The sequence below is a fragment of the Staurois parvus genome, unplaced genomic scaffold (genome assembly GCF_062004578.1).
Source record: "Staurois parvus isolate SC_StPar_1 unplaced genomic scaffold, SC_StPar_1.0 ptg000078l, whole genome shotgun sequence".
Classification (NCBI taxonomy): domain Eukaryota; kingdom Metazoa; phylum Chordata; class Amphibia; order Anura; family Ranidae; genus Staurois; species Staurois parvus.
The window spans coordinates 3860638-3887281 of record NW_028317874.1 but is presented as its reverse complement, the minus strand read 5'-3'; the positions used below and the strand labels follow the sequence as shown (position 1 = coordinate 3887281).

General features: G+C 41.8%; 1 protein-coding gene across 1 annotated transcript; it reads left to right on the top strand.

Moving 5' to 3' along the window:
* Window positions 1–21898, top strand: FAM124B (family with sequence similarity 124 member B). The gene is made up of 4 exons (XM_089669505.1): window positions 1–79; window positions 14082–14223; window positions 16554–17279; window positions 21211–21898. The coding sequence occupies exons 3-4, from the start codon at window positions 16554–16556 to the stop codon at window positions 21736–21738; spliced, it is 1254 nt and encodes a 417-aa protein (XP_089525631.1). The 5' UTR covers window positions 1–79; window positions 14082–14223; the 3' UTR covers window positions 21739–21898.
* The last annotated feature ends 4746 nt before the right edge of the window (window positions 21899–26644 follow it).

Sequence of the window (26644 nt, the reverse complement as noted above, 5' to 3'; positions counted from 1 at the left end):
GTTGGGACTGTTTCTTTCCAGTCTGGGAAGACAGAAGGTTTGCATAGTTGATCAGCATGAACACGATAACTCACAGCAGGTCAGTGATGATTTGTGCTGCATTCTTATATCATTAGAGATCATGGTTATCCCTATTTGTAAGGACATGCGTGTGGACTGATTATAAATCTTACTAGGATTTGGAAACCTGTGGCTCTTAAGGCATCCTGAAATCTATAGGTTTACAAACTGAAATGTATTAATGTGGTGTGAATGTGTCATACTATGCTAAATAGAAACATTCTGGCAGTTTCTGGAATACAAATACCAGCAAAAGGTAACCTAAGGAGACTAACAACACACAAAGCAAAATCCAGTGTACTGGGAAAGTTTAACATTTCCCCCTTTTGTTCTTTGCTTATGATATAATCTATAATAAATCTTATTTACTATATTATAATAGATATAATATTAGACAATGTTGTAGTTCAGATCCTATGGAAAATGTACCTGACAAACAGCAAACACTGTTTTTGTTCACATATGACAAGAAACATTTGCATCTTCTTTTAATCCACAGCCAAACAAGTCTTTACAAGTGAATGACACAAATTAGCCTTGATAGTTATACATCTTCATAACCCTGAATAAATCAAATAGTTTCCTGGACTTTTTTTTATATTTTAACATTAAATTGATGCAGTTGCCTAACAATTTTGTATATTTTTACACAACCATTTCCTGTGTAGGTAGTTTTGACATTTTAGACACATTTGGCTGGGGAGATAAGCTTCGATTTGTATTGGTATGTAAACTTACATTTTACCCAAAGGTACAGTGCCTTGAAAAAGTATTCATAACCTTTGAAATTGTCCACTTTTTTGTCATGTTACAGCCAAAAACGTAAATGTATTTTATTGGGATTTTATGTGATAGACCAATGCAAAGTGGCACATAATTGTGAAGTGGAAGGAAAATGATAAATGGTTTTCAAAATTATTTACAAATATCTGAAAAATTTGGCAGCATTTGTATTTGGCCCCCTTTTCTCTGGTACCCCTAACTAAAATCTAGTGGAACCAATTGCCTTCAAAAGTCACCTAATTAGTAAATAGAGTTCACCTGTGTATAATTTATTCTCAGTATAAATAGAGCTGTTCTGTGAAGCCCTCAGAGGTTTGTTGGAGAACATTGGTAAACAAACAGCATCATGAAGGCCAAGAAACACACCAGACATGTCAGGGATGAAGTTTCAGAGTTTACAGCAGAGTTAGGTTAGAAAAAAAATCCCAAGCTTTGACATCTCATGGAGCACTGTTCAATCCATCATCCTAAAATGGAAAGAGCATGGCACAACTGCAAATCTACCACAAAATAGCTATCCACCTAAACTGAGAGGCAAGGAGAGCATCCAAGAGGCCCATGGTAACTCTGGAGGAGCTGCAGAGATCCACAGCTCGGGTGGGAGAATCTGTCCACAGGACAACTATTAGTCATGCACTCCACAAAACTGGTCTTTATGAAAGATGGTAAGAATAAAGCCATTGTTGAAAGAAAGCCATAAGAAGTCCCTCTTGCAGTTTGTGAGAAGCCATGTGGGGGACACGGCAAACATGTGGAAGAAGGTGCCCTGGTCAGATGAGACCAAAAAACTTTTTGGCCTAAAAGCAAAATGCTATGTGTGGTGGAAAACTAACACTGCACATCACTCTGAACATACTATCTCACTGTGAAATATGGTGTTGGAAGCATCATGTTGTGGGGATGCTTTTCTTCATCAGGGACAGGGAAGCTGGTCAGAGTTGATGGGAAGATGGATAGAGCCATATACAGGGCAATCTTAGAAAACCTGTTGGTTTGCAAAAGACTTGAGACTGGGGTGGAGGTTCACCTTCCAGCAGGATGACTCTAAACATACAGCCAGAACTACAATGGAATGGTTTAGATCAGGGGTGTCAAACTGGCGGCCCTCCAGCTGTTGCAAAACTACAAGTTCCATCATGCCTCTACCTTCGGGAGTCATGCTTGTAACTGTCAATCTTGCAATACGTCAAGGGACTTGTAATTTGGCAACAGCTGGAGGGCTGCCAGTTTGACACCTGTGGTTTAGATCAAAGCATATTCATGTGTTAAAATGGGCCAGTCAAAGTCCAGACCTAAATCCAATTGAGAATCTGTGGCAAGACTTGAAAATTGCTGTTCACAGACACGCTCCATCCAATCTGACAGAGCTTGAGCTAATTTGCAAATAAGAATGTGGTTCTACAAAGTATTGATTTCGGGGGGCTGAATACAAATGCACGCCACACTTTTCAGATATTTATTTGTAACAAATTTTGAAAGCCATTTATCATTTTACTTCTACACAATTATGTGCAACTTTGTGTTGGTCTATCACATAAAATCCCATTAAAATACATATACATTTTTGGCTGTAACATGACAAAATGTGGAAAATTTCAAGGAGTATGAATTCTTTCAAGGTACTGTACTATATCTTATTACAAGAAAAAATATGCTGAGAATATTACATAGACTTTGGTTTCTAAATCGGGGTTCCACGGAACCCTAGGGTGCTGCGAGAGGTCCCCAAGGGTTCCATTGAGATCTGTCCATCAATCTCAGGCAGCTGACAGGCAGATTGCATTCTCACTTCTGACAATCTTCTATAATTTTCCCTGCGTGCAGAGCAGCACAGGGATACAAAAGTGTCTGCACTGTTCCTAGCTGGCCTCACCTCCTTCCTGTCCATCCCAGGTGCTTGTAAGTGAATAGCATGCCAGAATCAGAACTATCACAGCCGCTTCCCTGCATCACTCTACACTTCACAGCAGCAGTTTCATTCTCATGCAATATGCCCTGCTAACCCCATATAATGTGCCCTCCTGCCCCCCCCCTTCTTCCCGTACTCAGCACTGCTAACCCCCTCTACTCTGTCCTTCTGACCCCTATTATGTGCCATGCTGATTTCTTGTGTTCTGCCTAGAGATGTAAAATTTCCAGAAATTTTGAAGCCATGTGAAAAAATGTTTTTTTTCCCGGTTTTTTTCTCCCAAAAAACAATATTTTTGAGAAAAAAAAAAAAAAATCAATGTGGAGTACTTATACAAATTTGAAAGTAATTTTGTTACACTGGGAACATGAAATGCAGTGTATATAAAAGCAATATGTTTGAAATAAAAGTACAGCTTATTCAGTAAATAAACTTGATTTTTTAAGTTGTATTTTAATGTCTTTAGGGTACCTCTGGCATGCCTGGATGTGTTTTGTCATCCTTGTAGCATTTGGAAAATAATGTATCTTCTGCTAATATTTGCAAATTACAACTTTGCCCTCAGCAGAAATTGCACTGGAAATATTTCCAAGCTCTTGATGTTGGTCTCACCATTTTGCTGAGAAAAGGAAAAGAAAAAATAATTTATTGCGCAGACTTTTTGTAAATACACTGCTCAAAATAACTAAAGGAACACTTTGAAAACACATCAGTTCTCAATGGGGAAAAATACAATGCTAGATATCTATACTGATATAGACTGGGTAATGTGTTAGGAACATAAGTATGGGCCATCGTTTGATGCAAACTAAAGTTATCAACCTACAGAGGACTGAAATCAAACAAGAGAAATATGTATTTCTGCCACTAGTGTGCACTTCAGGGGAAAGGCTCCAGTTTAGTTTGCTTCTGGTCTCCATCTTATACCTCCTACAGTTGGGTGATTGTTGGGATACAGTAGATGACAGTTTCTGTCCTCTCAGGTCTTAATTGACAGGTAAGAGGGTACATTTGCCTGACAAATTAGTTTATCCTGATAACCGTTAAATTACTCCTATTAATGTTCTCCACCATCACAGCATATTACTCAAAAAAAATTAAAGGAACACTTTTTAATCAGAGCATAGTATCAAGTCAATTAAACTCCAGGGATAGTGATCTGGTCAGTTAAGTAGCAGAGAGAGTTGTTAATCAGTTTCAGCTGCTTTGGTGTTAATAAAATTAACAACAGGTGCATTAGATGGACAACAATGAGATGACTCCCAAAGAACAGTTATTTTACAGGTGGAGGCCACTGACATTTTTTTCCCCTACTCATCTTTTCTGACTGTTTGACCCTATCCAAATGCAAAACTAAGGAAAGTGTCACTACTGGTAGCATGAGGTGATACCTGGACCCTACCGAGTTTGCACAGACAGTCCATCTCCCACAGGATGGCACATCAATACGTGCCATTGCCAGAAGGTTTGCTGTGTCTCCCAGCACAGTCTCAAGAGCATGGAGGAGATTCCAGGAGGCAGGCAGTTACTATAGAAGAGCTGGACAGGACCGTAGAAGGTCCTTAACCCATCAGCAGGACTGATGTCTGCTCCTTTGTGCAAGGAGGAACAGCCCTACAAAATGACCTCCAGCAGGCCACTGGTGTGAATTTCTCTGACCAAACAATCAGAAACAGACTTCATGAGGGTGGCCTGAGGGCCCAACATCCTCTAGTGGGCCCTGTGCTCACTGCCTGGCACCTTAGAGTGTGATTTGCATTTGCCACTGAACACCAGAATTGGCAGGTCCACCACTGGCACCCTGTGCTTTTCACAGATGAGAGCAGGTTCACCCTGAGCACATGTGACAGACGTGAAAGGGTCTGGAGAAGCCGTGGAGAACGTTATGCTGCCTGCAACATCGTTCAGCATAACCATTTAGGTGGTGGGTCAGCGATGATCTGGGGAGGCATATCCATGGAGGGACGCACAGACCTCTACAGGATAGACAATGGCACGCTGATGGCCATGAAATCCTTGGACCCTTTGTCAGACCCTATGCTGATGCAGTGGGTCTTGGGTTCCTCCTGGTTCCTCCGACAGTGCCTGGCCTTATGTGGCGACAGTATGCACACAATTTCTGGAGGATAAAGGAATTGATACCATTGAATGGCCCCCACTATCGTCTGACCTAAATCCAATAGAACACCTCTGGAATATCCGGTTTCGGTCCATCCAACGTCGCCAGGTTGTACCTCAGACTGTCCAGGAGCTCAGTGATGCCCTGGTCCAGATCTGAAAGGAAATACCCCAGGACACCATCCGCCTTCTCATTAGGTGCATACCCTGATGTTGTCAGGCATGCATACAAGCACATGGGGCCATGCAAACTACTGAGTACCATTTTGAGTTGCTGCAATGAAATTTCAGCAAATGGACTAGCTGGCTGCATAATTTTTTTTCACTTTGATTTTCAGGGTGCCTTTGAAGGGTGTTCTCTGTTTGATAATTTTCATTTCCATCAAACAATGGGGCATCCTTATGTTCCTAACACATTACCCAGTCCATATCAGTATAAATATCCAGCATGATATTTTTCCCCATTGAGATCTGATGTGTTTTCAAAGTGTTCCTTTAATTTTTTTGAACTGTGTGTGTAATAAATTAATTAATTAATAAATAAGTGTGTGTTGTATATCTATACACACTCATACATATATACAGTCTATGTACGTATATACAGTATCTCAAAAGTGAGTACACCCCTCACATTTTTGTAAATATTTTATTATCTTTTCATGTGACAACACTGAAGAAATGACACTTTGCTACAATGTAAAGTAGTGAGTGTACAGTTTGTATAACAGTGTAAATTTGCTATCCCCTCAAAATAACTCAACACACAGCCAATAATGTCTAAACCACTGGCAACAAAAGTGAGTACACCCCTAAGTGAAAATGTCCAAATTGGGCCCAATTAGCCATTTTCCCTCCCTGGTGTCATGTGATTCGTTAGTGTTACAAGGTCTCAGGTGTGAAGGGGAGCAGGTGTGTTAAATTTGGTGTTATCGCTCTCACTCTCTCATACTGGTCACTGGAAGTTCAACATGGCACCTCATGGCAAAGAACTCTCTGAGGATCTGAAAAATTGTTGCTCTACAAAAAGATGGCCTAGGCTATAAGAAGATTGCCAAGACCCTGAAACTGAGCTGCAGCACGGTGGCCAAGACCATGCAGCGGTTTAACAGGACAGGTTCCACTTAGAATAGGCCTCGCCATAGTCGAACAAAGAAGTTGAGTGCACGTGTTCAGCATCATAATCCAGAGGTTGTCTTTGGGAAATAGACGTATGAGTGCTGCCAGCATTGCTGCAGAGGTTGAAGTGGTGGGGGGGGGGGGTCAGCCTGTCAGTGCTCAGACCATAAGCCGCGCACTGCATCAAATTGGTCTGCATGGCTGTCATCCCAGAAGGAAGCCTCTTCTAAAGATGATGCACAAGAAAGTCTGCAGTTTGCTGAAGACAAGCAAACTAAGGACATGGATTACTGGAACCATGTCCTGTGGTCTAATCAGACCAAGATAAACTTATTTGGTTCAGATGGTGTCAAGCGGTGGCAACCAGGTGAGGAGTACAAAGACAAGTGTGTCTTGCCTACAGTCAAGCATGGTGGTGGGAGTGTCATAATATGGGGCTTCATGAGTGCTGCTGGCACTGGGGAGCTACAGTTCATTTAGGGAACCAGAAATGCAAGCATGAACTGTGACATACTGAAGCATAGCCTGATCCCTCGCTTCGGAGACTGGCCGCAGGGCAGTATTCCAACATAACGACCCCAAACACACCTGCAAGACGACCACTGCCTTGCTAAAGAAGCTGAGGGTAAAGGTGATGGACTGGCCAAGCATGTCTCCAGACCTAAACCCTATTGAGCATCTGTGGGGTATCCTCAAACGGAAGGTAGAGGAGGGCAAGGTCTCTAACATCCACCAGCTCTGTAATGTCGTCATGGAGGAGTGGAAGAGGACTCCAGTGGCAACCTGTGAAGCTCTGGTGAACTCCATGCCTAAGAGGGTTAAGGCAGTGCTGAAAAATAATGCTGGCCACACAAAATATTGACACTTTGGGCCCAATTTGGACATTTTCACTTAGTAGTGCACTCACTTTTGTTGCCAGTGGTTTAGAGATTAATGGCTGTGTGCAGGGGGGGACTGACCATTTGGAAACTCGGGCACTGCCCGAGGGCCTGGGGGCAGTAGGGGGCCCCATGAGAAGCCCCTGGTACCTCTTTCATAGGCTTTTTTGAGTTTGGGCAAGGACACAGGGGCCCCATGATCCCCTATTGCCCGGGGGCCCCATGAGTTGTCAGTCCGCCCCTGGCTGTGTGTTGAGTTATTTTGAGGTGACAGCAAATGTACACTGGTGTGAACAAATCAACTGTGGGAGCAATAATTAGAAAATGGAAGACATACAAGACCACTGATAATCTCCCTCGATCTGGGGCTCCACGCAAGATCTCACCCCGTTGGGTCAAAATGATCGCAAGAACAGTGAGCAAAAATCCCAGGACCACACGGGGGGACCTAGTGAATGATCAGCAGAGAGCTGGGACCAACGTAACAAAGGCTGCCATCAGTAACACACTACGCCGCCAGGGACTCAGATCCTGCAGTGCCAGACATGTCCCCCTGCTTAAGCCAGTACATGTCCGTGCCCATCTGAAGTTTGCTAGAGAGCATTTGGATGATCCAGAAGAGGATTGGGAGAATGTCGTATGGTCAGATGAAACCAAAATAGAACTGTTTGGTAGAAACACAACTCGTCGTGTTTGGAGGAGAGAGCATGCTGAGTTGCATCCAAAGAACACCATACCTACTGTGAAGCATGGGGGTAGCAACATCATGCTTTGGGGCTGTTTCTCTGCAAAGGGACCAGGACGACTGATCCATGTACAGGACAGAATGAATGGGGCCATGTATCGTGAGATTTTGAGTGCAAACCTCCTTCCATCAGCAAGGGCATTGAAGATGAAACATGACTGGGTCTTCCAACATGACAATGATCCCAAACATACCGCCCGGGCAACGAAGGAGTGGCTTCGTAAGAAGCATTTCAAGGTCCTGTAGTGGCCTAGCCAGTCTCCAGATCTCAACCCCATAGAAAACCTTTGGAGGGAGTTGAAAGTCCGTGTTGCCCAGTGACAGCCCCAAAACATCACTGCTCTAGAGGAGATCTGCATGGAGGAATGGGCCAACATATCAGCAACAGTGTGTGCCAACCTTGTGAAGACTTACAGGAAACGTTTGACCTCTGTCATTGCCAACAAAGGATATATAACAAAGTATTGAGATGAACTTTTGATATTGACCAAATACTTATTTTCCACCATAATTTGCAAATAAATTCTTTCCAAATCAGCCAATGTGATTGTCTGGCATCATAGGTAGACCTCAACTATGAGAGACAAAATTAGAAAAAAAAATCCAATTACAGGCCTCTCTCATCTTTTTAAGTGGGAGAACTTGCACAATTGGTGGCTGACTAAATACTTTTTTGCCCCACTGTATGTGTGTATATATATATATATATATACATACATACATATACACACATATACATACACACAGGCAAACGTATTGGGACACCCCTCCAAATCATTGGATTCAGGTGTTCTAATCACCTCCATGGCCACAGGTGTATAAAATCAAGCACCTAGGCATGCAGACTGCATCTACAAACATTTGTGAAAGAATGGGTTGCTCTCAGGAGCTCGGTGAATTCAAGCGTGGTACAGTGCTAGGTTGTCACCTGTGGAATAAGTCCATCTGTGAAATTTCCTTGCTACTAAATATTCCACGGTCAACTGTTAGTGGTATTGTAACAAAGTGGAAGCAACTGGGAACTACAGCAACTCAGCCATGAAAAAATGACAGAGCGGAGTTAGCGCATGCTGAAGCGCACAGTGTACAGAAGTCGCTAAATGTTTGCAGAGTCAATAGCTAAAGACGACCTCCTAACTTCATGTGGCCTTCAGATTAGCACAACAGTGCATAGAGAGCTTCATGGAATGAGTTTCCATGGCCAAGCAGCTGCATCCAAGCCTTACATCACCAAGTGCAATGCAAAGCTTTGGATGCAGTGGTGTAAAGCATGCTGCCACTGGGCTCTAGAGCAGTGGAGACGTGTTCTCTGGAGTGACAAATCATGCTTCTCTGGCAACCCAATGGACACGTCTGGGTTTGACGGTTGTCAGGAGAATGGTACTTTCCTGACTGCATGTTTGCAAGTGTAAATTTGGTGGAGGGGGGATTATGCTGTGGGGTTTGTTTTCCAGGGGTTGGGCTTGGCCTCTAAGTTCCAATGAAGGGAACTCTTCAGGTGTCAGAATACCAAGACATTTTGGACAAATTCATGCTCCCAACTTTGTGGGAACAGTTTGGGGATGGCCCTTCCTGTTCCAATATGACTGCGCACCAGTGCACAAAGCAAGGTCCATAAAGACATGGATGAACGAGTTTGGGGTGGAGGAACTTGACTGGCCTGCACAGAGTCCTGACCTCAACCCAATAGAACCCCTTTGGAATGAATTAGAGCAGAGATTGTGAGCCAGGCCTTCTCGTCCGACATCTGTGCCTGACCTCACAAATGTGCTTCACAAAAAATGGTCAAACATTCTCTTAGACACTCCTAAACCTTGTGGACAGCCTTCCCAAAAGAGTTATAGCTGGAAAGTGTGGGCCAACTCAATATTGAACCCTACGGACTAAGACTGAGATGCTTTTAAAGTTAATGTGCATGTAAAGGCAGGCATCCCAATACTTTTGGCGTGTGTGTGTGCATGCGTGCGTGTGTTGTAACGGGGTTAGCTCGGCAGCGGGTGTGTGTGACCCCCTGGATGGGTGCACAACACAAAAAGACAGGCACAGCACAACAATAGTGGAGGTGAAAACAAACAGGTGCAATTTATTTACAATATTTACAGAAAAAATTGTAAACCAAAAAGAAACATCAAAATAAATCCTGGCCAACTTGGCTACTCACTGCAACAACAGCTTTCCTTAGCTACCCACTAGGTACAGCCTGCTGCTATACCTAGTTGCTAGTACTTGGAGGCTAGCCACACAGGCTTTGGTCTCTCTGCACACAGAAAACAGGTCAGCTCCCCAGACAGTTCAGGCACAGATCTGGTTCCAGGGTGGAGCAACTCCCTAAGCACTCTGGGAAGTTTTATACAGGTGTTAATGAGCCCACTACCTTCAGCTGGGCTCATTACCTCAGTGCTGAAGGACTCAGCACTTCCCTCTAGTGGTACAAATCCCCATAAAGCCTGAACCTCGGACAAATATATCGTCCATCCAGGACGCAACCAGGTGATTTCACCTGCCTACTGTCACAATATATATATATATATATATATATATATATATACAGTCAGGTCCATAAATATTGGGACATCGACACAATTCTAACATTTTTGGCTCTATACACCACCACAATGGATTTGAAATGAAACGAACAAGATGTGCTTTAACTGCAGACTGTCAGCTTTAATTTGAGGGTATTTACATCCAAATCAGGTGAACGATGTAGGAAATACAACAGTTTGCATATGTGCCTCCCACTTGTTAAGGGACCAAAAGTAATGGGACAATTGGCTTCCCAGCTGTCCCATGGCCAGGTGCGTGTTATTCCCTCATTATCCCAATTACAATGAGCAGATAAAAGGTCCAGAGTTCATTTCAAGTGTGCTATTTGCATTTGGAATCTGTTGCTGTCAACTCTCAAGATGAGATCCAAAGAGCTGTCACTATCAGCGAAGCAAGCCATCATTAGGCTGAAAAAAAAAAACAAACCCATCAGAGAGATAGAAAAAACATTAGGCGTGGCCAAAACAACTGTTTGGAACATTCTTAAAAAGAAAGAACGCACCGGTGAGCTCAGCAACACCAAAAGACCCGGAAGACGGCGGAAAACAACTGTGGTGGATGACCGAAGAATTCTTTCCCTGGTGAAGAAAACACCCTTCACAACAGTTGGCCAGATCAAGAACACTCTCCAGGAGGTAGGTGTATGTGTGTCAAAGTCAACAATCAAAAGAAGACTTCACCAGAGTGAATTCAGAGGGTTCACCACAAGATGTAAACCATTGGTGAGCCTCAAAAACAGGAAGGCCAGATTGGAGTTTGCCAAACGACATCTAAAAAAGCCTTCACAGTTCTGGAACAACATCCTATGGATAGATGAGACCAAGATCAACTTGTACCAGAGTGATGGGAAGAGAAGAGTATGGAGAAGGAAAGGAACTGCTCATGATCCTAAGCATACCACCTCATCAGTGAAGCATGTTGGTGGTAGTGTCATGGCGTGGGCATGTATGGCTGCCAATGGAACTGGTTCTCTTGTATTTATTGATGATGTGACTGCTGACAAAAGCAGCAGGATGAATTTTGAAGTGTTTCGGGCAATATTATCTGCTCATATTCAGCCAAATGCTTCAAAACTCATTGGACGCTGCTTCACAGTGCAGATGGACAATGACCCAAAGCATACTGCAAAAGCAACCAAAGAGTTTTTTAAGGGAAAGAAGTGGAATGTTATGCAATGGCCAAGTCAGTCACCTGACCTGAATCCGATTGAGCATGCATTTCACTTGCTGAAGACAAAACTGAAGGGAAAATGCCCCAAGAACAAGCAGGAACTGAAGACAGTTGCAGTAGAGGCCTGGCAGAGCATCACCAGGGATGAAACCCAGCGTATGGTGATGTCTATGCGTTCCAGACTTCAGGCTGTAATTGACTGCAAAGGATTTGCAACCAAGTATTAAAAAGTGAAAGTTTGATTTATGATTATTATTCTGTCCCATTACTTTTGGTCCCTTAACAAGTGGGAGGCACATATGCAAACTGTTGTAATTCCTACACCGTTCACCTGATTTGGATGTAAATACCCTCAAATTAAAGCTGACAGTCTGCAGTTAAAGCACATCTTGTTCGTTTAATTTCAAATCCATTGTGGTGGTGTATAGAGCCAAAAATGTTAGAATTGTGTTGATGTCCCAATATTTATGGACCTGACTGTATATATATGTGTGTATGTATGTACATACACACACATATACACAGTACTTAATAGTTAATCAAGTTAGGTTAATTATAACTTTTTTATTCTGATCCCTATGCCCACTGCTATACAACCTTACTTAGTTTATAAAGTGCATTCCACATCAGTGCACTAAGGTAAGTATGATAAGTTTCTAATAAAAATATTAGTGTGGAAGCTGGGAGCACTATATAATCATCTTTCTTCTGAGTTTCCATTGCCCTGCTCTGGAGTGTCATGGAACTGGATTGTGAAGTATCTGGAGGATGGAGTGAAGATCGATGCTGTGGCTTATAAGAACCCCACTTAAAGGTGAAGGCACATATGACCTAATATATGTAAGGTTTATGGTAAAGGTGAGAGCAAAAGCTATAAAACACCGGGGATAAGTGAAAAAGGCTTGAAATAAGGAGTGTGAAGTTGTATACACATTGGATATCTTTACACACTGTGGTACATGTGGACAAATTGAATGCATGTGGACAGTACAGCTTTGTTTGTTTGTTTTTTTATAAGAAAGTGTGGAGCAAGATATTGATTTAATTTGGAAAAAAGTATGGCTCACGTTCAACTTGGCACACATGGACAATATCACAAAGAAAAATCAGAAAAATTCCTCATATTGCCAAAAAATTCAAAAAGTGTTCATAATGAGTAAAGGCCAACCACATAAGATGTGATCTCTTCCACCACAGGATGTCACCTGATATAAAAACACACACACACCTCTTAACGACTTTGATGGACAATTATATTATAAATAGTCAAAGTGCACTCATGGTTATCCTCCAATCCCGATCCACCAGAGAAAGTATGCCGGCATCCATGTGAAGAAGACCCATGGTAAAGTACATATTAAAAGGTGCAATCTGTTTATTTAAATGTAAAAGAAAAAAGAGGTGCTACCACTCCATGTAAAATCCAAACACAGATAGAAAAGTTAACAGGCTGATCGCTTCACAGAAAACGCTGATAGTGATGGGTGTGAAATGCATGATGACATCATGTACGCACCTCTTTTTTCTTTTATATTTAAAAAAAAAACGGCTTGAGCCTTTTAATATGTACTTCACAATGGGAGTGTTATATTTTTGATCCCACAGTTTCTTCACATGGATACTGTCTCTGGTGGATTGGGATTGAAGGATAACCATGAGCGCACTCTGACCATTTAGAATATAATGGTCCATCAAAGTCAATAAGAGGCATCTGTGTGTTTTTATATCTTGTGGAGGACACCCTGTGGTGGAAGAGATCGCATCTTGTGTGGCTGGCCTTTCTCACCAAAGGATTACTCATTATGGACACTTTTTGAATTTTATGGCAATATAAGGAATTTATCAGTTTTTTTTTGTATGCACAGGACAGTTTATGATTGATCTCTATTCACCATTTGGGGTTATGATTATATAAAGTTAATTACTTCGGTGTCATTTATGATTGGACACTTTTAACCACTTATTTTTGTGGGTTGTGTATACACACCTGTATTTATTTGTTTCGTTATATGATTTCCTATAGCCTTCCATAAGGCTATTTTAGCGCTGCTGTTTTTTGGTTTTGTTGCCGTTTCAATTGGTATCACAGTTGTTTCAGTGGCTGCGTGAGTAGTGCAAATATTAGTTTGACCTAGCACACATATTATTTCTTTATTTACAATTTGTGTTAAGAAAAGAATTGCAGTTGCACTTTTTTGGGGGGGTGAATGTACTTGGGTACACTTGGTTGATTTTGGATGTCTTTATTTGAGGCCTGTTGGCTTGATGAAATATTGCCCTCTCCTCATGTTTATTGCTTTAGGACTTCCCTAATATGAGGATGCCAAGTGTCCTGGGATGTATGATCAATAAAATGGGATTTTTGATTTACCTGTAAAATCCTTTTTATGGAGTACATTACAGGACACAGGGATCCCTCTCCTCTTCTATACTTTTCATTGCTTGCCACAAAACTGAAGCTATGCCTAGTAGGGAGAGGTTATGTCTGGGTAGGGATTGCCTGTCTTTTATTTTACCAGTGTCCAATCACCTGAAAAGGGGCAGCATAACCCCGTTGTAATGAATACGAAGATGCCCTATGTCCTGTGGTGTATTCCAAGAAAAAGATTTTACAGATAAACCAAATATCCCATGATTATTGGGTGTCCTAACACAATTGGAAACAAGGTAACAGATTTAGAAGTATCAGGGCAGATGCTAGCAACAACACTGATAAAATGTATTACTTAAGTGGATATATGTCTTTTATTTCCAGGCCAGATTATATAACTTTGCATAATAAGCATACAGGGATAATCAACAACTGATGCAAACTACAGAGAACAAAGGAATTAACAAAATCATGGAGGGAAAAAGATGCACAGATATGCAGTATCTACTATATTAAACCAGGAAAGGTAAGTGTCATTGTTTAGGATATTACTAATACTACTATTAATGCCATCATCATTTTACAAGTATATGGAAAGACCTATATTGATTTAAAAACTGTGTAGATATTATGAATATATTATAATATTGTATAAATCACACCCCCAAATGAAATTTGAAAATTTGAACGTATTGAACTAAAAACAGGTGGAACATGTAATATGTTCCAAAGGTGAACATATCCTTTAAGGAGGAATGGGCTGCCTTCAGGTGTTACCTACCCTTGTTTTATCCATTTCTATATATGCTCCAGTATACCGTCATAGACTAGAGTTAGGACTGCACTATAAAGAAGTCCTGCACGAGGCAGCATGGCTTCCACATATATTTGCAAATGTCGTTCAACTATAACTTCTGTTTTTAATGCAAATTGTTAAACTTTTTTTTTTTCTGGCTAGCTGGTAAGTCTGCTGGAAGCTACATTTTGTTTTGTTTGCGCTGTGCAAAGCCCTCCCCGTGTACACCTTACTCTAAAAAGCTACAAGGGCGTTTAAGTCAAACTGAGACTTTTGCGTTTATATAATAAAAGAACAAATTTCAAGGAGCGGAAATTGCATTTATTTTTTGGCATACTCCCCTGCTACATTTATTCACTTATCCCCACGTTTAATGCCTGGAAAGCTTCAGCATAGAAAGATTTGTCAGTATGCCTGAACCATCATAGAACAGCCTGCTTCATTTCGTTATGATTGTGTTCAGTGTCCCGTCGTTGGTGTCAGGGGGAGGAACAGTGCCCCATTCTTGGTATTGGAGGAATAGTACCTAATTGTTTATATCAGTCGGAGGTATTGTTCCCCATCATTGGTGTCAGTGGAAGGAAAAATGCCTCATAGTTTGTGCCAGTGAATGAAATGGTACCTTCTTGCTGGAGTCAGTGGGAGGAATAATACCCCTAGGGCCAGATAGAGGCAGGCAAAGGGCCGCATTTGGCCCATGGGCCACAGTTTGGAGACCACTGAATTAGACAATTAGATAAATGAGGGCCATAATGGCAAAAGGGAGCAAAGTCATAGAATAGAACAGCATATCTATCGGCCAGTTTTATCACTCTCTAGCATGGCTAGCTGGATTAAAAGGTCTTTCTATTTCATAATATAATACAAATCACAATTATGTCTCATCATGTAAAGTAATCAGTTTGCAGTTTTAAGAATACAGTGCTGACCCCATGCCCTATGGGTTAATAGACATTATTTCCCTTTTGCAGCTTATTAGACCAAGCCCAATAGGTTGGAACAGAATCAGACAGTTCAGTCTGCAAATATTTACAGGGAGCAAAAAGTACAATGAAAGGAAGCAGTGCCTTTCCTGATCCTGTGAAATCTGTGCAGTAAAACAAGAACTTTTCCAGTCTTAATCACAACATGGACAACATGGCATGATGTAATCATCATACTGTAGGTAGCTGTGTCTTTAACAACATTTCTATATGCCTAACCAATATTAATTTCTTATTAAAAGTACAGTATAGTGCATTATCTGTGAGTTCTTCTTGTAATGTTCACCTTAAATGGAATGTATAGTCCTTTTTACTTACTTTTTAGATCTACATGTAAAGAGATTAATGTGGCTAAAATAGTGGTACCAATTATGGCTTGTTCAGCCCGTCTGTTGAGCTGCACTGATCTGCATAGAATGACACAAGCTCACTGCTTTTTCCTTACACCATTTTCCTTACACCGTAACGATGCCTTGAGGTTGTGTTGTGTGCTGCAAAAAAAAGATTCCGGAAGTGTGCATAGAGCTGTGCAAGCATGGTTCACTGTATGCTCACAAAAAAACATTGCTAGTAGGCGTCTAAGACTTTTTGGGGCAGAGACATACAGGGGCTGATTTACCAAAGGCAGATTAGGTTGTTTATTTTGCAAGGGAATTTTCTTTCAGCGTAGTGAATGTAGTGCAAATTCAATTTGCAAAGCAAGCCCCATCATGTGCAAGGTTTTTTTTTTATTTTATTCTTTCTTGCATTTAATTGGTTGATGGAAAGATGCAGAACTTTACCTCATGCATTAAGCTCAGAAAAAAAAATTGCTTGCAAAAAAAACAAAAAAAAAAAAACAGCATATTTGCATTTAGCTAACCAACTCCACAAAATTTCGTCTGCAATAAAAACCTGCCTGCCAGCAATGTTTTGTACACCTGAGTTTTGTTTCACTTTAAAGGAATAGCAGAACCTTACCATCCTTTTTTGAATGCACAGGTCCAATGTTCTTGTATCATGGAATCATGGAATGTCATCATGATTAGTTTCACACAAGTGTGTTTTTTTTTTTTTTTTTTTTTAATCTGTCTTTAGATGGATGCCCAACACTCTGCCTTGCCGGTCACCATTCACTTGCTTGTCAGTAAAGGTGATTTTGCGATATTCCACCAGGCAATTGACCGACTACTGCAAAGCCTTTATGTAGATACTCCTCTCTTCTTGGTTTCAGAACAAGGTGCTCCAGTACCAAGATATGAGTATCGGAAGAGGAAATTTGAATTTCCAGGGATTTCGGTGACACTTTTCCTCCGTGAAGACCTTAATGAAGAAAGGATCTCTCTACTGAAAAGCTTTTTCCAGCTGCCACCATGGGATCATGTCAACACAGAGCTTAACCTAGGACAATCCTGTTCATTCAGTCAAAATGGCAATTTTTACTGTCTGGATGTGCATACGCCAGTTTGGGGAATAAGGCGTGTACACTATGGAACAGAGATCCTGAGAGTAACCCTGTACTGTAGTTGTGATAACTATGAGGATGCAGTCCGGCTTTATGAAACAATTCTGGGTGTGGAGGCAACCAGCCATAAGTTTGGATTCTGCTTTTTTGTTTTACGTTCTACCAAACACATATCCATACAACTGTCACTAAAGCAGCTGCCCCCTGGGGTATCTGTGCAAGTGAAAGATGCATGTGCTCTGCAGTTTACCATACATGCAATAGGACAACTCGTTCCTTTGTTGCCTTACCCCTGTGTGCCAATTAGTGACACCCGATGGCAAACCCAAGATTATGATGGCAACAGAATCTTACTTTTGGTAATTAGTTCTACCCCAGCTTTATAAACCTATATATACATTCCATTTATCTTGTGTACCCCCCTTCCCCCCAACCCAACAACTTACTACCTGGATAAATCAAAGTAGAGCCTAAGGGCTCGTTCACACTAGGCTGTTTTGCCAACGCTTGCCAAACGCCCCTATAGCGTTTGGCAAGCGTTGGTCCGGTGTTTGCGGAGCGTTTTTAACGCTCGGCAAACGCTCCGCAAACGCCGCATGCGCGGTTTAGCGGCGGTTTCTAGGCGTTTGCTGAGCGTTAATAACGCCCCACAAACGCCTATAATGCATTTGAGTGGTGTTACCGCTCCGCAAACGCCCCGCAACCGCGTCGCAACCGCACCACAAACGCCGGCCGGGCGTTTGCGGAGCGGCACCATAGACGAGAATAGGAGGCTTCAAAGCCTCCTGACTCGACCAGAGGCGTCCGTTTTGCCGCGACGCAACGCAACGCGACGCAAACGCTCCTGTTAGAACAGCACCATGTGCTGTAATGTGCAGAGTTGGCAGAGGCGTTTGGGAAGCGGTAAAAACGCTTCCCAAACGCCTCTCTGCCGCCTGCACACAAGGCTAGTGTGAACGTAGCCTAAGAGAGCACCTATTGAATGGGTTTCCAGTTTCTGTAATTGTGAGCAGTCTCCTTCTGAAGTTATTGACATCCTAGGATTCATGGGAATAGCACAGGCCAGTGCTTGTTGCTTTGACTGCAGACAAATCCAAGCTGTGGAGCTGGGGACAGTGATCTTGTAGTTGGTGAATCTTATTGATAGGCCTTTTTCATGATGATGCTCCTTTTTTGGTTCTAGAAAGCAGTAGAGGAGCCAGATGGGGAAGATCTTGCATTTAAGAAATGTAGACAAGAAGTGTTAGACAGTTTGCATGCTTTATAGCAGAGTGTCTTGATATGTGCTTGGGTGATGCACAGCTTACTAAGCCATGTGCATCTGTGTTGTAATGGTGAAAAAAAGGCAGTATTAGCTGCTTGCCCTATAGTAGAAGTACTGCTACAGGGTGGTAGGGCTGCGCAAAATCACGTGTATATATACACACATTATTTGCATTTCTGGGTAGCGGCACACGCCCCCCTACTCACGCCGCTATTGGTGGTTAGGGATGTCAATCACAGAGTCATGGCCGGCACTTGGCGAGCGTCGTGTAAAGCTGACAAGGGAGAGACTTGTGTGTACACAACACAAGCCTCTCCCCTGTCAGCATGGACATGTGGTTTTGTATCTCGCTGCACAGCAGAAAGCTACAAAATAGCATACCTCCCTTTAAAAAAAAACAAAAAAAAAAAACACATAGTAAACAGTTAATCCTTTGATCACCCAAAAGTTAATCCCTTCCTGCCCTGTGTCATTAGTACAGTGTCAGTGCCTGATGCCCGCTGCAGTCCCCGTATAAGTCGCTGATCACCGCCATATCTAGTATAAAAAAATACAAATTTCCAGTATATACATAACGCCATTTATAGATGCTATAACCTTCATGTAAACCAATTAATTTACACATATTGGGACTTTTTTTTTAGCAAATACATATAGCAGAATACATTTTTACCTAAATTTATGATGAAATTTGTGATGTAAAATTTAAATTTATGATGTAAATTTATCATGACAATTTTTTTATTGGATAGGATTTATAGCAAAAAGTCAAAAATATTGTTTGTATTTTTTCAAAATTGTCGGTCTTCTTTGTTTATAGCACAAAAAAAATGCAGAGGTGATCAAATACCACCAAAAGAAATCTCTATTTGTGGGGAAAAGGGGCATAACTTTTATTTGGGTGCAGCATTGGATGATTGTCAGTTAAAGTAACGCAGCACTGTATCAAAACAATGGCCTGGTCAGGAAGGGGGGTAAATCTTCTGGACAGCAAGTGTTTAAAGCCCAAACCAAAAATGGAATATATTGCAGCTTACCAATCATTAGATGTGGTGGTTGCATTAGTTTTTTTAGGCTTTTTTTTTTTTTGTAAAGTAGCCAAGGGGCACCTTTGGACAGCAGCATTGTTAATCTGGGGGAGGGAAGTGTTAGATGTATTTACACATTTAAATACACTAACAAACTGAAGTCCAGCTAACACTTAAGAGTTACAGAAACAGGTTTTTTTCTTTTCAGGTAAAGATTTTACATAAATAAAAGTTGACCATTGTAATCTCCCGTCAGTAGTAAATAGTTTGTCACTTCTAACTGCTACATCTGCAGGTCAGCTTGTTCTGTTGAAAAGCAAAGACTTAGTGACTGGATCACCAGGTTAAAATAAAGGAAAGAAAGTCCATAAAGTAGATGAATGAAGTCATCACATCTAAGAACTGGTAGACTGCAGTATAATAAATGTTTGCTTTTGGGCTTAATACTGCTTCAAGGTCCCCTTCAGACCTTTTGGGTCTGTCCTGGTGCATTAGCTCACGCCAGTTATCCTGCATTACATTGGGCATTCAATTTAGAATGGAATGAATTTCCCATGATCCTCGCAGAAGCTTCTCCGTGTGGGTGGCTTTATGGACATGATAGTGGGCAATGTTTTGTCCAGCTTGATGGAGGTAAATATACTGTATGTCCTATGGTATGCTGCTGGAGTTGTCTGATATGAAGTGTTGCAAGTGTCGCTGGTATCTGACACTTCCTGATGTGTCAGATACCTGCGGCTTCCTCCCACTGACCCCTATATCCATTAGTGATGTAGGGAATGCTGTGTTGTGATATAGGAGCTGGTGGAAGGAACCATAGTAAGTGGCAGGGGAGAAGATATCACCTGTGTATACAAGTAAAGAGCAGGAACAGCAGCAGCTGGATCAGCAAAACTGTGAAATGTAAGACATGGCCTGCCACAAAGGTAAGTATACATCATCCTTTTTTAAAGGTTTTTTTTGTAGTAAAATAGAACATCTTAACAAATAGGAAAATTAATGAAAAAAGATAGCTTTGAAAGGCAAAAATAATACTTCCATGGCCTGGCACTGGTGAATGGGCTACCTGAAAAACTACACACTGGTAGAATCTTCACCTTCTAATATCTCTCCAATGCCCACTGTGGCTCCGCCTGCTGACCACTGCGTTACTAGTGTGCCCCTTAGAGCTGCAAGGACACACAATAGATATACACGAAGCATTCAGTAAGTAGATTGGTTGGAGGCCTTTTATTTCAAAATATAGATTTTTTACAGAAGATTTGTCTTAAGGAAAATAAGTGGGAGGCTGTTAATGACCTTTCAACCCCTTCCTGCCCAGCCCCAGGGTCCCTTTAATGGGGTATTTATGCCTGGGGGGCAGGAAGGATTGTCCAATCACTGCTGTGATTGACTGTCGCAATGGTCACATGATCAAAAGCTGAGCCTGACGACTCCTGAACATTATTTTGGACCAAGAGCTGTCTGACAGGTGGGTTACTTTGCTGGGAGCACACAGTGAGCAAGACCTCTGCACAGAAAAGTCTGCTGCCCATGGATGCATGTGTGCAACATACAGGCATTAAAGTCCACGCTCTTTGCTGCCGTTTATATGCATTATATGGGTGAAAAGGGGATAAAGAAGTTGGTTGTCTGGCTGTTAATTTATTTCTCAAGCTTCAGTATTTGGAACAAAAATGCAGAAAGTGAATTCATAATCCCTAAACAGCATATACTCCCCATACTGAAGCCAAAAGCTTAGTATGACAAACAAGAAACTACAGGTTTTAAGAAGGAGATGCACATGGGATACCTGGGCATTTACCTAACGAGAGCCTTCATTTAATGTTATCGCCCTTATTGAGTAGCTACTAAAAAAAAAAAAAAAAAAAAATTGATATGAAGTCCAAAGTGCAATACATGTTAGTGCGCAATTAGATTTCAGTTTGTCAATTCATGGTTGTATATAAGTAATGTGATTATTGTAGAACTGTATTTCACATAATTTTTTATAAATAGGTCGCTGATAGCAACTGGGTGGCACCAGCTGATGGAACACTTGCTTTTCGACCCCAATCAATTCCTTTCACTGCTCATTCGTTGTCATTGCCTAAACCAACCAAAGGCACACAAGAAGAGAAGCAAACTGGGCTTGCAAAAGTGAAATACTTAAAATCTTGCACAGCCCTCGATCAAAAAGAAACTTGCCGCATATTCAATAGGGGCTGTAGATCTTGTCTACGACCAGATGAGACTGAGACAAATGTAGATACTGGAAACACAGTTCAGAATGTGAGACATCAGACATTCTCAATTTACAGACCATCCAGGGATTCACCGAATATTCCAGTTTGTGAACACAAACTCTGCTTTGCTGCAGGTTTCAAACATGCTAAATATTTAGCCTCAGTAGAAGGGGACTCTAAATTCCCTCCGGCTGTCACACAGAACAATGGAGTTTACATCAGCAACAAGATACTTCACTCGAGGAGATCTCATGGATGCCATAGCAATGGCAAGCAGCTTAGAGAGGAATTTTTTATTTGATATTAGCTAGCTGTGTTATCCATCTTACGCTGCAGAAGTGAAAGCCTTTAACAACAGAAATATTTACTTTTGAACATTTTGTTAAAAGGATTAGTAAGTACACATGTTAATGGAAAAAATTGCTTTAAATGGTCCATTAAAAGGTTGTGTATGTCTTTTATTGCGTTTAATGCATTCAAATGTATTGTAGGTTTATTAGCTAAGGCAATGCAAGGGGGTATGATGATGGTCACCATACAGGAACCCATAGGAACCATATACATGTACAGTATTACTAAATTATTTGTTCGATAATCTCAACATTTTATGAGAATAATGTTTGAATGGAGGTGAATATATCTCTTAATCATACAATACAGGACACAAGCTTTGTATTCAAAGACCTTGTGTTATAGGTTTGCACCTTCAGGTGATTAGACACGGGCAAGGCCTTGCTGGGCATCCCACTTTGTGGGGTTTATTTACTAAAGCTGCAGAGTGCAAAATCAGGCTCACTTCTGTACAGAAACCAAATTAGCTTCCAGGTTTTATTGCCAAAGCTTCATTGAATAAGCCGAGTTTAGAAGCTGATTGGTTTCTATGCAGAAGTGAGCCTGATCTCTAGTTTTAATAAATCAACCCCTGCGAGTCCTCAGTAGTATCACAAGGTGATGGACCTCCTATTCTTCATGGAGAAATCACTAAACCCAATTTATTATTTTTCTTCCAATTTTTCAATCAACTCTGCACTGTCTTCGTATCACACGTACATCATCAGAAGGGATAAGGGCTCTTATCCCTTCTGATGATGTACGTGTGATACGAAACGCGCAGCAAGGAGGAGCCCCTGTTAGCCGTGACATCAAGCCGCCGGATCAAGGAGGTCCGGCGGCCACCCACCTATACCAGCTGGTCAGTGTGTATTTCATTATATCCTTTGTGCACAAGGATTGATTTTATTACGATACTCATGTAAAGTGTTTTTGTTCTAATCTTCTAATCTTCAATAAATTAATTCAATATTTGACCTAAATACTACACTATGGGTACTCCTTTCTGCTCTATATCGAGCACTTAACTCCCCAGGACCACAAGGTGATTATCCCAGGGCCCAGAGTCCTATTCAGCTGATCCCGTTTGGAGCAAGGTCTACTGTTGTGGACCCCCAGATGCAGCACCCTCATCACGGAGTCATCCATTCCGAGCTTCTTTCCATCCACAGCTGGAGGGACCTTTGGTGTATATGACACAAATGCGCAATTAAATTGTGCCTCTGGTGAGTGTGCAATTTACTCATTTTTTGCACAACGCCGGACTATATCTATCACGGGGATCTTATCAAGCTATTCTCAATTCATCCGTGGCTTTTTCACCACTAGATATTCACTGGACTATCATTTCATTCTATTGTGCATTTATACTGTGCATTTATATAGTGAAGTGAAGGTGTGTGTTATACGCCATTACTGCATTTTTTGCATTTTTTTTGTTGGGAATTTTATACACATTTCATGTGGTCTATACAATTTGATGAATTCTAAAAAACTTTGCACAATTTGTTCTATATATATATTGGTGCAGTTATATATATAGTTTTTAGCGCTGCACTATTTACGTTTAAGTTCTTTATCTGTCAAAACCGTCTGGCTTAGATTAAAAATGCCATTATTGTTCAGGTTCTCATTTCTTTGGGTCTGTAAGTCCTCTTTCCCCCTCGTTTTCCTCTACTCTTATATTTCTTATTCGCTATTGGCTTCCTCCTAAAAAATGTGTATCTGGATCAGTGCAGCACTGATAAAAACTTGGGGGTTGTACCTGAACCTGTATGCATGGTGGGTAATGCTGCTTAGAGCACTGGATCCTGTGTTAGGAGCTTACCTTTGCACTTTATGCAATGCTTGTAGTTAGCTACTGGATCCTATACAGGATACAGGTCCAGAACCGTGTTCCATCACTATGGAACCCAAACTCTGAAGACCCCTTTAGAGGTATGCCCACTGTGACTGGTCAAGTATGGACCCTATAGAGGGACTAGTGGCATAAGCAAGGTAAGACAAGGTTTCCCTGTTTACTAGACTGCCCCATTGCAAGTATAAAGCATAATACTTCTGTTACTTGCATTATATTTATATGTATACTCCTAATATTAGTTTCTAGAGAACAATCCATCTGGAAACTGGGAATGTGTTTAAAACGTATTCCACTTACACAGTGTAAACTTTTCAAACTTGGTGCCAAAGCTCCACCATTCGGAGCTTAGTCTCTGGTGGATGACCAGGTGTTACATCACACAAGTCACACAGTGTAAAACCACTTCTGGCTAGAGCCTTTATAAGGTGCTCATGCACCTCCTTCCACCCTTTTGCCATAAGGACTTCAATACAGGGTGGTCTACACCAGGTTGCTGTGTACTCCCTCACAGACATATATACTCCTATTTCTGCACCACATATCATTGAGTACAGTGGAATACCCTCATGGATGGCAATTGCAGAAAACAGGTGCAACAGAACTGCAGCAAAAGCCCCTGCTAACATACACAGAGTATAGATGCTTCCCTTGTACCAGAGCAACACCCTATTTTAACATCTGTCTGTCTGAATCTAGCTCTGTATCAGCCTACCTGACTAAGGCAGATTTTTCTACAACTATGGCACATTTTCTTGAAAAATGAAAGACTTTAATACAGCCATTGTTGTCCAGAACTCAAAAGTTTAAAGCTAGACATTCTTTCACCCAGGGCAAAGACTCAGATCCCACCCACCCCTTCCCGTAGAGGATGGTGTCTGTTTGTTTTTTAATGTATTGCAATTTTAACACACACACACTGTACAGGAGAAATATTTGGAGATCCCTAGTGCATAGGGTGATCAAAGGGACCCCACTCCCATCCAGGAATACTGACCCCCCTCCAGCAGAAGACCCCCAGCTAGGAGGACTGCAGAGGGTACCCCTATCCAGGAATACAGAAAGTTCCTCTCTCTCCCCCTCCAGATAAAAAAGACCTTCAAGCTAGGAGAACTGCAGGGTTGATAAATGAGACCACATCCAGGAGTAAAGGAATTCCCCTCCATCCCCAGTCAGATAAAGAAGACCCCTAGCTAGGAGGACTGAAGAATGGTGATAAAAGGGGACCCCCGTCCAGGAATACAGGACCTCCTCTCCCCTCCAGTTAAATATGACCCCAGCTAGAAAGACTACAGGGGGGTGATTAGAGAGGACCCCCCATCCAAGAACTTCAATCCCTCATCCCTCCAGTTAAAGAAGATCTCCCCAGAGGAATATAAGAGGGTGATAGGAGAGGGCCCCCATCCAGCCAATGGCTGCAGGTGCTGATCAGTGTGTTCTGGCAGGGTTTTTTTTCCTTTGTCAGAACACAATAGCTCAGTGGGAAGATCGCTGTACTAACATTGCATAATTAGTACAACGAGCGCTTCGTTGTTTTTTGTTCAGCTCACTGGATTGAAAGAAAAAACAACTGCATATGTGTACCAGACTTTAGGTACAAATGTCTAGTACCTCTTCCAGCCTGTAACTGGTCAGGAAAAGGAGATGCAACACACTGAAAAGCTCTTCTATGTCAGTCTGCTTTCTCTTCCTATCAACATGTCCCTTTTTAGCACATCAGCACTGCAACACAACTGATTTGCTCTTTGTACTGCTTCTCCCTCTTCCAGTCTTATTGTACAGGAACTGCAAGAGGCTGGCTTCTATTAAAATTCAGGTAATTACATATAAAAATATGTTTAATTATGTATTTTATTTATTACAGGTACTTATATAGCGCCATCAATTTACGCAGCGCTTTACATATATATTGTACATTTACATCACTCCCTAACCCTCAAGGGGTGTACAATCTAAAGTCCCTAACTTACATTCATACATACACATACTAGGGTGAGTTTAGACAGGATCCAATTAATCAACCAGCATGTCTTTGGAGTGTGGGAGGAAAATGGAGTACCTGGAGGAAACCCACGCAGGCACAGGGAGAACATGCAAACTCCAAGCAAGTGGTGCCATGGTTGGGATTTGAACCAGCGACCCCAGTGCTGTCAGGCAGAAGTGCTAACCATTTAGCCACTGTACTGCCCATGAATACAGCCAGTGGTGGAGCAGGGGAGGGGAAAGAGCCCATGACAATGGCTGGTAAAGCCTGGAGCATTGATGTAACCCATAGGCTTATTATGGCCCATTGCTGATGCTCCTTCCTCTCCCCTGTAGCCACCGCTGGACGTTCCCTGAACTCCATATATGTGTAATTGTTATTTTTAGTGACTATAGATGGCCATAGAAGGCTTGAATTTTGTAGGCCTAAATTCAAGCTGTGGTACACTGTCAGCACCACCTGGCTTGTCAAGTCAATTTCAAAATTGATTGAGCCATGTGCAAAGTCAGCAGATGAATTGTGACTGTACCTTGTCAAATGCAGTCCATGTTTGGGTGTTCAGGCTACTGAAATACAAATCTGCCAGTGGAGATTCCTTCATCCATCCCTCCTACCTCCACTCCTAACTCAAACGCATTGACTCCTGCTGTTTTCCTCCTGGGTAAATGCATCTCTCCTACCTCCACTCCTAACTCAAAATCGCTTTCACTCCTGTTATATTCAGAACAAATGGTGTATTTATATTTGTGTGTATGTTGAGCAGTCCTCACCTCCAGTTGCACCCAGTTTACGACTGTAGCCTGGTTCCTAAGAGACATCCCCCATTATTCATGTGAGCCTTATCAGCTTCTAATTGGGGTGGAGTTGAATGCTCATTTGAGCATCTCCCTATAAATTTAGATCAGCTCATGGGGGGAGATCTCTGATGGGGGGCACAGTCTCTGATGGAGTGCGGCTTCGAAAGAGTGCGAAGCAGTTGAACTTAAGCAGCAGAGATACACAACAGCAAGAAACTCTACTGCATGCTGGACAGAC